This window comes from Theropithecus gelada, chromosome 9, assembly GCF_003255815.1.
Source record: "Theropithecus gelada isolate Dixy chromosome 9, Tgel_1.0, whole genome shotgun sequence".
NCBI classification, from domain to species: Eukaryota; Metazoa; Chordata; class Mammalia; order Primates; family Cercopithecidae; genus Theropithecus; species Theropithecus gelada.
Window position 1 is genome coordinate 109,576,454 of NC_037677.1, and position 13,574 is coordinate 109,590,027.

The 13,574-nt window shown below is 45.0% G+C and overlaps 1 protein-coding gene and 1 long non-coding RNA gene across 22 annotated transcripts in view; one reads left to right on the forward strand and one right to left on the reverse strand.

Moving 5' to 3' along the window:
- The window catches only part of LOC112631250, a 1,667-nt gene extending 1,011 nt beyond the window's left edge, over nt 1-656 (reverse strand). The window contains exon 1 of the long non-coding RNA XR_003121091.1: nt 453-656. This is a non-coding gene — a long non-coding RNA (uncharacterized LOC112631250). The remainder of the gene's footprint in view (nt 1-452) is intronic.
- The window catches only part of TCF7L2 (transcription factor 7 like 2), a 220,023-nt gene that overhangs the window by 1,429 nt on the left and 205,020 nt on the right, over nt 1-13,574 (forward strand). For 14 of the 21 annotated variants that reach the window (XM_025396049.1, XM_025396052.1, XM_025396042.1 and 11 more), the window contains exon 3: nt 144-268. In XM_025396049.1, the coding sequence (XP_025251834.1) occupies nt 144-268 (125 nt within the window). Of the gene's footprint in view, nt 1-143; nt 269-13,237; nt 13,307-13,574 lie in introns of all 21 variants that reach the window. The other 7 variants (XM_025396040.1, XM_025396048.1, XM_025396050.1 and 4 more) reach the window with 1 other exon arrangement.

Genomic DNA, 13,574 nt, shown 5'->3' on the forward strand with positions numbered 1-13,574 from the left:
CCGGCCCCGCGCCCGGCTCGGCCCGGCCCTGCGCCGGCCCGGCCGGGGCGCCCAGCCCCTCGGGGCACTTTCTAAAAAGTTTCTCCTCGCTCTCTCCCGCTCCGCGCGGCCGCCGCCGTCCCCTCGCCGCCCCGCCATGTTAGCGGCCAAGAGGCAAGATGGAGGGCTCTTTAAGGGGCCACCGTATCCCGGCTACCCCTTCATCATGATCCCCGACCTGACGAGCCCCTACCTCCCCAACGGATCGCTCTCGCCCACCGCCCGAACCGTAAGTGCCTCCGCGCCCGGCCCCCGCCCGCTGCCCGCCCGCCCGCGCCGCCCGCCGGGCCCCGCATGCGGCCCCTGCCCTGCCCCCTCCCCGCCTCCCCCTCCCCGCCTCCCCCTCCCCGCCTCCTCCCCTCCCTCCCTCCCCTCCCCCGCTCGTGGCCCAGGCGGCCCGAAACTCTCCAAACTTTTCTGCCTTTTGTGGACTGGATTTGTTTGCACTTCGCCACGTTCTTGCTTTCAGTTTGCTGCCTCGTGATGTTGGGGAGACCTCTCTGTCCAAGCAGGGCTTTGTTGGTGGGGCGGGGGTGGGAAATCCGAATAACTTTTCTTTTGCGCTCTGGTTCCCCCTCCCCCTTTGGTGGTGGTGTTTGTTTCTTCACCCTGGGAAGATGACTGTGTGGCTCTTTCTTTGCTCTCTCTCCCTCTCTCTCCTTCTCTTCCTTCCCTCTTCTGTGGCGTCTTGGGCTTTCCCCGGTTAACCCCTTGGCTGCCGCTGCGGGCCCCGAGTGACTGTGCTGCGCCCGACGCGCGGGGTAGAGAGTGGGTTTCCTTCAGGCGTTGGACTTGAGAACTGGCTAGCGCGCAGAGCCGGGGGCCCTGGAGAGGCTCCTTGGCTTTCTTTTGGGCGGCTATGTATTTACCTTTCTAGTGGCAGTCTCTGGCTCTCGGCCCTCCTTCCCCCTTCCCCTGGAAGGTCACACTTCCCAGATTGGTCCCACCGCAAACTTGGGGGCTCTGAGGCGTCCTTTTCTTTGGCGACCCGCAGGGCCGCGAGCGCCCTGGGCGCCGTGGCGGGCTCGGCTGCCCGGCGCGCTGGCTGCGGGCTCTCCCGGGCCGCGCAGGGCAGCCGGGCTGAGTGGGGCGGGGAGGCCCCTGCGGCCCGGATTCTTGATTTGTGTGCAGCCGGAATGGACTCCTCTAAGCGGACTTGTGTATTTCTAGGGAATTTTGGCGCCTTGGGATGTATGGCGGGGTCTGCGCTCGCCAGCTTCCGTGTAGGCCCGTCGTGGGCCCTGGGGGGGCCAGAGACCAGGGTGTGCGGGCTCAAGGAGGTGCGGGGGCCGAGGGAGGCCGGGGCGCCTCTCCTTCAATGGAGTGGGCCGCCGATCGCCGGCCACCCAACTTTGGGGGCCCTAGGGCAGCGCGGGGTGCCGGGCTCGGGGGGCGCTTCCTGCAGGGTCGGTCCCGCGCCCAACCCTGACATTTGTTAAGACGGCTCATCCCCTCCCCCACCGGCCTCTGGCCCCTGCCCTCACCCTGAACCCCTTCCTCCTCATCCCTCCCTCCCTCTTCTAAGAAGCCTGGATTACGAATCTCTGGACGCAAGACGCATTTGTGCCCGGCTTCCCGGGATTGTCATTTTACACCTTCTCTGGTTTGGTCCCCTACCCCTTATTTACACACACGACTTTTGTTTTTTCTTTTTCGGTAACTCCAGATAGCAATTTGAAATAATGCACCCACTGTTCAGCAGCCGTGGATTCGGTGCTAATGGCCGAGGGCTTGCCGGACGGGAGTCGATCAGATCTACAAGTGTTTTTAAGCATTAAAATATTAACTATCAGGTTTGACTTGTTTTTTTGGGCCCTGGCAAAATGGCAAGGGCATGCTAGACCGGTCATTTTTTTATGGCTAGGGAAGAGAAATAATTATTCCACCCCTGCCCAGCGCCCAGGCATGCTTGGGAAGCTGGGAGAGCGGTTCGGCTCGACCCCCTTCTCCAGGGCCAGTTCCACCAGGCTGCAGGGGCCGCGCTCTGGGCTTGCAGCTGTAGGGGAAGCACAGTTCGCTTACTTTGTATTTTTCTTGAGAGCTTGTGGGGCATCTTAAACGGGACCGTTCGGCTCAGAATCGCAGTGTTCGCCTACCAATAAACCGGCCCAAGCAACATTCCAAAGAATCCCTGAGAATTTCTGCCTCTCCCCCCTCCCCCTTCCGATGGAAACCTCCCTGGTATTATTTTAAAATCCACTTAACCATCGGAATATTGAGCTTTGATGGCGGACTTGCTAGCTTTCTTGACTCTTTTTAAACTCCCTGTCTGATGCTGGCAATCTTGCCATTCCTTCTCAAACTTGAGCAGTTGTGTTGTCTTGTAATTAGCAAACAGGGAAATTGTTAAAGGCAAATAAATGATTTCCCGGTGAGAAAAGGAAGGCTCCCAATGATCGGTCCCTTTTGTGGGCATTATAGGAATAGACGGCGTCTAGTTATTTTAATTGTGGACATAGCGGGTGGCCTGGTGCTGTGACATCAGATTGAGTCTCAGAAGACATTTCTGAACTCAGTAGGCAGTTTTAGTACTTACATGTCAAACACCAGCGGACATCTTTGTGTACACTGCCCCTTCCTCCTTCCTCCCTGTTACCTGGGTTAGATTATGTGCTCCAAAATTAAAGTTATTTATTTAGGCTGGTCAGCAGAGCAGTGGAAATGAGGACGGTAGGCTGTTGTATGTCACTCCTGACGTCTTCAATCAGAGGGCCAGCTTGCAATTCCAGATTTGATACAGCTGCGGGAGGAATGGAGGCATCCATAGGCAAGATAGCGGGCTTCCCATGCTCTTCTGAAATTCTTAGTGTTTTATAGGGTGTGTTTTTAATGGCAAGGTGTAAAGACAAATTTGCTGTATGCTTTATTATTTTCCCTTTGCTCCGTGGTGGCGGTGATTTTTGCTACATTTTCTGTTACTTATGGTGTACCTGTTAGCAGCTGCATCCTTTAAAAAGCAAACTCTCTGGAACCTTGATTTCTGCTTTTTAATTTAAGAATGTAAAGAATTAGAGAGTATCATTAAATCGGCTTATGATGAATAATACATTATCTCAAGAATAATGCTTTAATTGCTGAAGACACCATAAAGCTTGATAGTAATAATTTTATTTTAAAATGACAAAGATTTCTGCATAATATTAATTTAGTCTTTGATACAGTAATAGGAATGGCTTTTAAAAAGACAGGTTCAGATACAAAACTGCATTAAGGAGAGGTCTAGTTAAGTAGATGGGAAGTGTTGGAACTGCAAATATTAGAACTGTGGTAACATTTGTATACTAAAGATAAGAATACTGTAACCTATTAAAGTTGATTGGAAAAAGTAGTTTTACATTTCTTTTTCCCTCCTGGCAAAGGGGAAATAGGAATATGGTGGTTGAAATTCCAGTTAGGTTTGAAATTTCTTTTTAAGGACTTGATTATTCGAGCCCTTGCATCTTCTCTTATCCAAAGTTATTTGCTTTTCAACCGAGCTGTTTGCTACTAGGTTGAACAGATAAATAATCTGCATCTTGAATTCATTTTTGAACTTGGAATCCAGCATTTAAAGGAAACTGAGAGGGGCCTATTCATTGGGGTTTTATTTAGCCGGGCAACTTCTCTTTCTGGCTTGTGAAAAATGCATGTTTTTTCCTCACTGAAACAACATAATCCTTTCTGATACAAAATATTCAGACCTTGGAGTGTGAAGGGTTAACGGTGGTCCTTCCCAGTTGTCCTCCCACCCCCCCACCTCACCCCTGATTGTTTTGACAACACTTTTCAAAGTGTGACATTCCAAGCCCCTACATAACAATGTAATATTACTGTAATTACACAGGTCATTACATTTTAAATAGAGAACAATAAAATGCTTATCGCCCTGAAAAAGAACAGGTGTTCTTACCCTTCTTTGGTATTTATGCTAATTGTTTTTCATCTCCTTCAGAAATATTTATGGCGAACATGTTTAGATTTCAATCTCAATGTAACCGTATTAATTCCATGCTAATCTTTATAGGTTGGGGTTTAATGTCTGCAGTATGGATTATAGGCTCAACATTCACCCAATAGGTCATATTTTAATGCTTATAAATTAAGTATGCCAGCGCTTTCCACTTTGTTGATATTGAAACTTTCTGAAACCCCAGAAACAAACTCAGGCATTTGGGAACCTAACGAGCTTATCTGAAAGACGTGTTTTTGGAAACTTTTGCCTGTTTAAGGGAAGGAGCTTTGACTGATGCCCTCTGTGTCTGATTGAGAAAGAATTTTGAGGAAAACAATCCTCGTTTTTGCCAGGAGTTCTTCACCTTGATTTTAATTTTACTGATAGGGATTTCATTTAGAGTCACTGCTGGAAGTTGGTCAGCTTTCTGTTTCTTAGCAAGCTGTGAAAAAGTTACCGGAAGGTTTCCGGGGGCTCGCAGATCAAGAATGCTGTTCTGTTTGCAGTGCTGGATCGCTGCAATTCTGCATGCCAGTAAAAAAAAAATATTTGCTTTAGAAAACTAGCATTTTAATAGTTGCACCAGAGGCTGTGTTAAAAGATTACAGTAGAAGTCTTTCCAGGTTTTGAATGCCTCCTCACATCCCACAAGGTGCCCCTGGCTGTGTGCAAAAAGTGCCTAGATTTCTCGGTGGAGAAATCCTGGTGCAACTTCTCTCACACACGTGCAGTGGGTAAACTAGAAGGTATCTAAGAGGATTTTACATTTTGTCAGATGTTTCACAACAGGCCCCCCTGAATCACATTAAAAATGCACTGTCGAGAAAGGACAGCTGCAAATTTTTGTGTGGACGCGTGTTTCTGGACCATGACTAAAACTCTGAGGACCTTTCCCCCAGCTGTCTGGAAGTTATGTGGAAGTTGGTTTATTGGCAGTTAAGTATGAGACAACCTGGATTTAGCAAATGCTGTCTCCTGCACAGGAAGTAGATGACATTATATTGGGGGAAGGGAGGAGATTTCAGGCAAGGAGTGATTTACTTTTTTTTTTTTTTTTAAATGCCGGAGTTGCCAAATAAATAAGCACTTTCCAGGGAAGTAGGTGTGAGCTTTTTAGTATTGGTGAGTGGCGTTAGATAATATATTTGACCGCATTTACAATTCTTTTGAGGTGACACATTTCAAAGTTTGGAAAAGGAGGCTGAACCAAATTCTTGAGGGTCTTATTTTCAAAGGGGTGTGGGATGTGGGCATCTGAGTTTCTTCTGGGAGTGAATATGGGCAACCATGTAAGTAAATCTTCAACTCTGACTTATAATTGAGCACATTTGTGAAGGAAATGGTTAATTTTACAACCAAAGGCAAACTCGCACCTCGACAGGTCTGCTGAAAGAAATGTGCCCCAGTGTTTTGCTGGCAAGCACACTACCAGGTCATAAATCCACAGGCTTTATTTACAGCCCATAACACTTATGAATGTTAAGATATTTGACGCCACGTTGGCCTTATAATATTCAAGGTCCGCAGACATTGGCAGTGGCTCAAATTTCTCTCACTAATTATAAGCAATGAGATGGGGGGGGGGTGGTATCCCAACGCAAATGCTACCTTCCCTTCTCCACTGACCCCCACCTCTGCGATCTCAGTGTACTGAGACAGACACCACCACTCCTTTGGCAGCTGACTTGTACGTTTCCTCTAGGCTATTGTTACACACATTTATTAAGAGCACTTTCAGGAATGGAAATTCAGTGGGGGCTCTGCACAAATGCCTTTTTCAAAAGCAAAGTTGCTCTGGGTGTTTGCATCTTTTCCCTTCTCTTTTCTCCCTTTTTCCTTTCTTTCTCTTTTCTTAATCCCCCCAACCCCCCCCCTTTTTTTTTTGTGATTACATTGCCTATATTATGCATTTTCCCCAAGAATACTTAAAGAAACCTGCTATGGGAGACAGCTCTTTAATTTATATGATGTTCCCCTGAGTGGAAGGGAAAATGTACACATTACATAGTACACTAGTTAACGTGAGAGTTTTTTAAAAAGTGAGATGAGGTGTGAAGAGCGTTGATTAAAAGAATATGATAGGTGAGGGGAAAAAATCCAGGTTTACATCGGGGATGGGAGGGCTGCTGCTTTGCGAAAAATGTACTGGTATCTGGGGGAGGAGGCACAGAAAAGTAGTCAGGGGAGACAGAATAAATGCCTAAGAAAGATTAGAAAAGTGTAATACAAGAGGACAAAGATTTGGGCTTGGGGGAATTGAAATTGGAGATTGGAAGTTTCCTCATGGAGGGGCATGGGAGTACCCTGGGCTGGGCTATTAAAAAGGGATATTGCTTTGCTCAGCAAAGATGGACTGCGATCCCTTCATTACCCAGGGCGTTCTACCTAGCCACAGATGTGTTTCCTATCAGTTACTGTGTAAGCATCTGGGGGTGGGGCATTATCTGTGGTGGAGACCGGAGTGTGAGAGAGAAGGCCAGTTGTCCTACTGATTTTAATTTATGTTGAAAAAGTGGGCTGTTCTGGTGTATTACAAACTGACTACGCGGTATAGGGGGGAAGTGGGATTCAGAGGTGTTTGCCAGGCCAGGAGAGATGATGGCTCTCATTTCTGACTGGATCCTTCCTTCTATCCACCCCAAACTTAAAGACCCAGGCCGAAAGGTTTTCTTTTCTAATCAATGGCATGCAGAAACTTACTAGCCCTCAGGGATAGATGTGAATCCCTAAACAGCTCATTACAAAGATGGGGCTGTGGGATCTTTGAACGGGTTATCAGCCGAGGTGTTCTTTGCTTTTCCCATGATAGGTTTTTTCTTCCTTAGGCACATCTGATTTCGGGCTGGTAATTCGACCTGTTATATTTTATTCTTTTTGTCATGCAGTAGCCCCAACCAGGTCGGTCTAAGGAGGAAGGAATGGCCAGGAGTGGGATCAGCCCTGAAGGAGTTAAAATTGCTCCCTAAAGTTTGGCATCATGAAAATAAATTTGAGGCCTGGTAGGCATTAGCAGGGCACAGCACATTTACAGAGCTTAATTAGTACGCACTGTAATTGTTCATGGTCTGCCAGAAGAAGTAATGTTCAGGAAAAGTGGAGTCCCTCTCTTGCAGTCTTTAGCTTGAAACCGATAAATCACTTGCATATTTGTGTAGTGATTCAAATGGAGCTAAGACCTCTCCCATCCCAACATGTGGTAAATTGTAAAGTCAATGAATTGCAGATGTAGGCTACAGTGAGATTCTCTAAGAAAATGCAGAATGAATGGGAAAGAGTGATGCTATAAATATTTACTGAGAAGATAACTAGATTCCTTCGTGCTGGGCCAATTATGATGTACTAAAATATATTAGTAAAATGCTTAAAAAATTGAGAGGATTTGTGTGGGTCTTTGGGTGGGTTGGTTTGTTTTGGAAAGTGAAATAAAAGGCACTATGTTATTGTCGTGTCAGTTTTATTAAGCCTGAATCACAATGGCATACCCAGGGAAGGACACATGAAACCCACATTAATGCAAATTAATTCGTTATGAGTTGCAGCACTGCAACTGCTAAGTGGAGTAATGATGGGGCATCATTTTAACAGTGTTAGTGTAGCAACTTTTAATGAAAAATGCTGTGTTAGGAACATGTCTCAGCACTTCAGCCCACGTGTTTTTCTATATGCTAGAAATATGTTTTGTACAAGAGCAGGAAACTTGATTCACTTTATTTTTTTCCGCCAAACAGTTTAAGAACTTTAATTATGTTTTGATGTTGAAAGAAAATCATCGTTTTTCTCAAAAATCAACCCAGAAATGCCTATCACCATAACCAAGTTCAAGCTCAACTTTTTTTTTTTTTTTTTTGAGACTTTACAGCACAAAGTGGAAAAACAATGAATGTAGCATTTCCCCATAGACCTACAGATAAAACTTTCTTGAAGCGACTTTTCCCCCTTTTTTTCTTCTTAGAGAATTTTGGTCTCGGGCAATGTTGCAGGTCAATACTTCTTTCCCCAAATGTGAGTAGGTGGATGCGTATAGAAGCTGTAAAAGTTAATGATCGTTCTCTGACTCATAGCTGATGGTTTCAGGTTGAGGAAAAGAAAAATTAATGAGGGTAAATAGACATTTGATGGAACATTGAGACAGTAGGAGAGATTGTTCTTGTGTCTAAAGGCATGCATTTTGTTGCAGCAGAATTTCTGAGGCAGAATGCCAGGAAGTGAAAGGGGATGCTGTCGTTAAGTTATTGTTTGGGGATGGTACAAATGTTCAGTGTCTAGATCTTTGCAGGAATGTTTAAGCTCAAGTACCAGGCAATGCTGGCTTTGCCTTTTCTCTTGAAGTCAGAGGCCCCCCTTGGTACTTTATAAGGACAGGCAGTCACCCAAAATCTTGGTCAAAAGTTTATTTCCCATTAAATGTAAAAGGCTCTCAACACAGGACTGGGGGCAGCGGGGTAGGGGAAGCTGGGCTCATAATGGCCTGTGGTTGCTCAAATGACCAATGACCTAAGAAAAGGTCTTAGGTATACTAAAAAAGTATTTTGTTTCTTAAGGTAATTACATGGAAATTAGATTTCAAGTGGCTCATGGTAGTAGCTACAGGGTAGAGAGGAAAGTGGACCAAAAAAACCAACACCTCCTAGGAAATGATCTGTTACTTTTTTTATATAGATAAGAGAAAGCCAGGTGATTCATAAAACTGAAAATAAAGTAAATGTTCCACCTCTTCCCAATTTAGCAGGACGAGTAGTCATCAAAAATTAATGTTCATTGTGTTAGAAGTTAGCTTAGTGCTGGAAAAACCAACCGAGGATTTCAGCTGTTTTAGTTGTCTTTGAGGAGGAGATTCCTGTGGTTGAAAAAAGCTGTTTCCCATTCCACATCTGGATAGCTCTGATGTTTTGTATCAGAAACATCAAATTTAGAGCCCAATAGTGATTAGAAATGAGACGAAGAATCTAGATATGATGATAATAAGGGAAGGGGTTAATCTTAAAATGTTGGTCTTTACATTGCTGAAGAATTTTGCAAGCCTGTGCTGAGAACTGCCGAGTCTTCATGGTTCTTCCTCTGGACGAGTTAGGGCTGAGGCATTTGTGGGTGCTAGAATGGGGAATGGGCTTGGTCACTGATTTTTGTTGAGAGCTTCATGGGAAGGAATGAAGCGGAAAACACGTTGGAGTTCTCATCTGGTGACTCCCTGGGTACTCCAGGCAGTGAGGTGTCATTTTGAAGGTGTGGGGCATAGCCAGGTGAGAGCAGCCATGTTTGCCGGATGAGGAAATGATGCGGAGCGGTCTTAGAGCACTCTCGGTGACGGGTGCAGGACAGTCCCAAGAGACGATGCAGATGGAAACTGTTTTTTTTTTTTTTTAATTTATTTTTTATTTTTTTAGATGGAGTTTTGCTTTTGTTATCCAGGCTGGAGTGCAGTGGTGTGATCTTGGCCCACTGTAGCCCCTGCCTCCCTGGCTTAAGCAATTCTCCTGCCTCAGCCTTCCGAGTAGCTGGGATTGTAGGCGCGCACCACCATGCTGGGCTAGTTTTATTTTTGTATTTTTAGTAGAGATGGGGTTTCGCCATCTTGGCCAGGCCGGTCTCTAACTCCTGGCCTCAGGTGATCCACCTGCCTTGGCCTCCCAAAGTGCTGGGATTACAGGTGCGAGCCACCGCTTCCAACCTGGGAACTTGGTTTTTATTTTATTTTATTATTTGTTTTTTGAGACAGAGTTTTGCTCTTGTTGCCCAGGCTGGAGTGCGATGGTGCGATCTCTGCTCACTGCAACCTTCGCTTCCTGGGTTCAAGTGATTCTCCTGCCTCAGCGTACCAAGTAGCTGGGATTACAGGCATGTGCCACCATGCCCGGCTAATTTTTGTATTTTTTAGTAGAGACGGGGTTTCACCGTGTTGGCCAGACTGGTCTGGAACTCCTGACCTCAGGTGATCTGCCTCCCCCCGCCCCCCTCGGCCTTCCAAAGTGTTGGGATTGCAGGCGTGAGCCATCGTGCCTGACCAGAACCTGGTTTTTAAACTTAGATATGCCTCAGTCATCTTGTCCTAGTCCTCGCAATCTCACCTCATATTCCAAAGCACAAATGACCTACCATGTTTTATTCTTCCTTCTAGCGTCTGGAGAGAGAAATGATTGTTCCAGTTTAGAATGCCAGGGATTTACTGGGTGTTTGTACTTTTTATCTGTGCCTTAAAAAAATTAGATTATAATGAACAAGATATCTTTGTTTTTTACAGGGAAGGAAAAAGCAGTGAAAGTATGCATTTTCAAAAGAAAAGTATATTGGGAAAAGAGAGAGAGAGAGTGGAAACCCAAAGGAGAAACAAGAAAATTTTAAGTCCTTGTTGCGGTAGCTGGAGGAAGTGTAGCTTGGAAATCTCTCCAGCACAATGGTTGCTAGCTGGGAGGAAAGATCTGACTTAGACACAGAATAAGCTGCTTGTGCTGGGTGTGTTCGTGAGCTGGGTGAGGTTTTCTGTGTCTCTGGGCACCTGAGGAAAGTTATGTGGCTGGGGGTGGTGGGCGGCGTTAGAATGGAGTGTGGGTGTCTGCGCTCGTGCACGCGTGCGCGTGTGTGTGTGTGTGTGTTGTGTGTGTGTGTGAGAGAGAGAGAGAGAGAGAGACAGAGAGACAGAAAGAAAGAGAAGGTAAAATTAACTTTGTCCTATATGTTGATTTCTCTGCTAGAGTCTTAAGGAACTTGCAGCTGCATTTTTACTGTTTCAATTACAGGATTCTCTCTAGGATTGTTGGTGTTATTTAGGTGATGATGAAGGCAAGGATTAGGAACAGAACTGGACAAGTGAAAATTGAATTTGAATTAACCACAGTTTGATTAATTTATTCATAAGATTGTGACTATATGAATTTTTTTTCTACAACATATCCTTAGTTATCAGGTGTCCATTCAATTTTAATTGACAATATAAGATTCCTGTGGTTACCCTGTGTGCAGATTGCCTAGGGGCTCTGCAGGGATTGTGGGAGGGAAAGCTTGGACAAGTTTCCATTAAGATCTGAATCAGGCGATTGGGAAAGAAGAGAATAAAACCAACTGAAAAGAGAGGGACAAGTTGTTAGTGTTGCCTACTCTGCTTGAAGGAGAACCCTCCTCTCAGACAAGAGCTACTTTCTGGCCAAGAATTCCAAGCTCGCAGAGAAACCTGTCCCAGGCACAGAAGTTGTTTTAACATGATGCAGAATTGTCACAGTAATTAGTGCAATCTCCGTTTACTGACTGGCAGTTTTTACAAAAAGGAGATGAGGACAAAGGGTGCAAAGTCATCTTTGTTTTTCAGCGAGTCACTTTACTTATTTATTTTAATTTTTTATTTTTGAGATGGAGTCTCACTCTTACCGTCCAGCCTAGAGTCCAGTGATGAGGTCTTGGCTCACTGCAACCTCTGCCTCCTGGGTCCAAGCAATTCTCTTGCCTCAGCCTCCTGAGTAGCTGGGACCATAAGCACCCACCACCACACCTGGCTAATTTTTGTATTTGTAGTAGAGATGGGGTTTCACCATGTTGGCCAGGGTGGCCTCAAACTTCTGACCTCAGGTGATCCGCCCACCTCAGCCTCCCAAAGTGCTGGGATTAGAGACGTGAGCCACTGCGCCCTGCCAGCGGTTCACTTCAGATGCTGCTTCTGAGTGTGTGTGGGGGGCTGTGTGTGTGGGGGTCAGATCTGTTGTTTTAGGGTACTGTGGTTTATTACTCTCCTTTGACAGGTGTAGGTTTTTTCCCACCCACTTCATTGTGCCTCCTTTTAATTTTGATTAATACTTTGTTTGGGGCAAGCAGACTTACATTATATCTATCTGTAAATATGTATGCAATGTTTTCTGTTTGTTTATTTGGAACAGATAAAATGATCTCAGAGCCCACTGCATCCTAGAATGGGTATTTATAGACTTAGCCCATAAACAACATGGATTTAGACTATTTTTTTTAAATTGGATTACTACCCTTGTGTTTGAGTTAGTTCAAAAGTTCTTATGTGATTTTTTTCCCCTTTATTTATTTTTTAAAACTGTGTGGACTGAATTGTTTTCCTTCCAGGGAGCAAGATACAAATTATCTGGATCTGAAACTCGCAGTGTAAATTACACTTTGTGCTAGTAACACAGATGTGTTCTGGTAGTAGTAATAGCACAGGAGTAGTAACAGTAGTTTGATACAATACTACAGATCCATGTTCGGAAATGCAGTTGATTTGCCTGTTACAAGGAGGGGACTGGACATCAATTTTCCAGGGTCATCTGATTCCTCATTATTAGTTCCTATATGGCAAATTAAAATGCATTTTCAGATAATTGTTGAGATCCTTTAGTGATTATTGTATTGTTTATAAAATAAATCAGTAGATGGTGTTTGTATTCCCAATTGATGGGATCCCAAGATTAACAAGTATTATTTGGGAAGGTGAGAATTGGGTGAACAATCTTGCTGTTTCTTTCTATTTCGGGATACCTTCTTCTTTGATGGGTGGTCTCTAGGACTTCAGAGGGAAAGGCTGAGGACAGACTTAGACCTTGGGGAGGATCTGAGCCAGTCAGTGACTTGCATTCACTCAGTTGCCACCTAATAGGTGGTCCTCCGTTAGAAAATTGGTGGCTTTCTGGCAGTGTTTGGCCCTCTCTTTGGGGAAGTGTGGATTACTAGAGTGCAGGTGACAGAGATGGCCTGGGATGGACAGCTTAGTCATCATGAAAGAATGTGTAAGGCATCGGGTGGCCCCTGAATTCTGTCTGACACATTTGTTTTCCCAGAAATAGAATTGCATTGGAGAGCTGGGGCCCAGTTATTAGAAATATAGGGGTGGGGTGCTTGTACTTGTTGCAGTCTTGTGGCTTCTCATAATCTTTTCTCTGCTAATCCTTCCTCTTGCCTACATGTTGCAATTCTGGTGACTTTTTGCAGCACACAGTTCATTTTTCTTCAGCATCCCGCTCAGCACACTGGCTTCCTTTATGTCTTAATGGGCATCCATCTTTCGTTTTCATGTCATTAATTCTCACTCCTGGCCCCCACCTTCCCTGTATGCTTATTGAATAGGTGCTTTAAAAAAAAAAAAAAACAAAAAACTTTACCTTAGACTGTTATGATCATCTTATCCATAGCAACAAATAAAAGTACACAGGTCTTGATTGAATGCCGAAGGCTGCAGTTCAATCTAGGAAGGTTTGTCTGCTATTCATAAACTGCTTAAGATGTTTTCTTGTAGTTTGTGACATAAGCAGAACGCTTTGATTTGGTTTCTTTCTACAGCTCCATTTTCAGTCCGGCAGCACACATTACTCTGCGTACAAAACGATTGAACACCAGATTGCAGTTCAGGTAGGAAACGCAAGAGATTCTGAAGCTTGAATTGTCTATATGTAGGTCTCTTGTGTGTTTTATTCTCTGCCCCTTACCCCAACTGAGATGATGGTGGTGATGATGGTGGTGGTGGTGGTGATGGTGGTGCTGGTGGTAGTGGTGGTGGTGGTGGTGGTGGTGGTGGTGGTTGAATCACTCGGGGAGAAGGGGAGCAAAGGAGAGAGAAGCAGGAGAAATGCTGCTGAAATGATGTAGAGATATGGAAAGAAAGAGAAGCCTGTGCTTA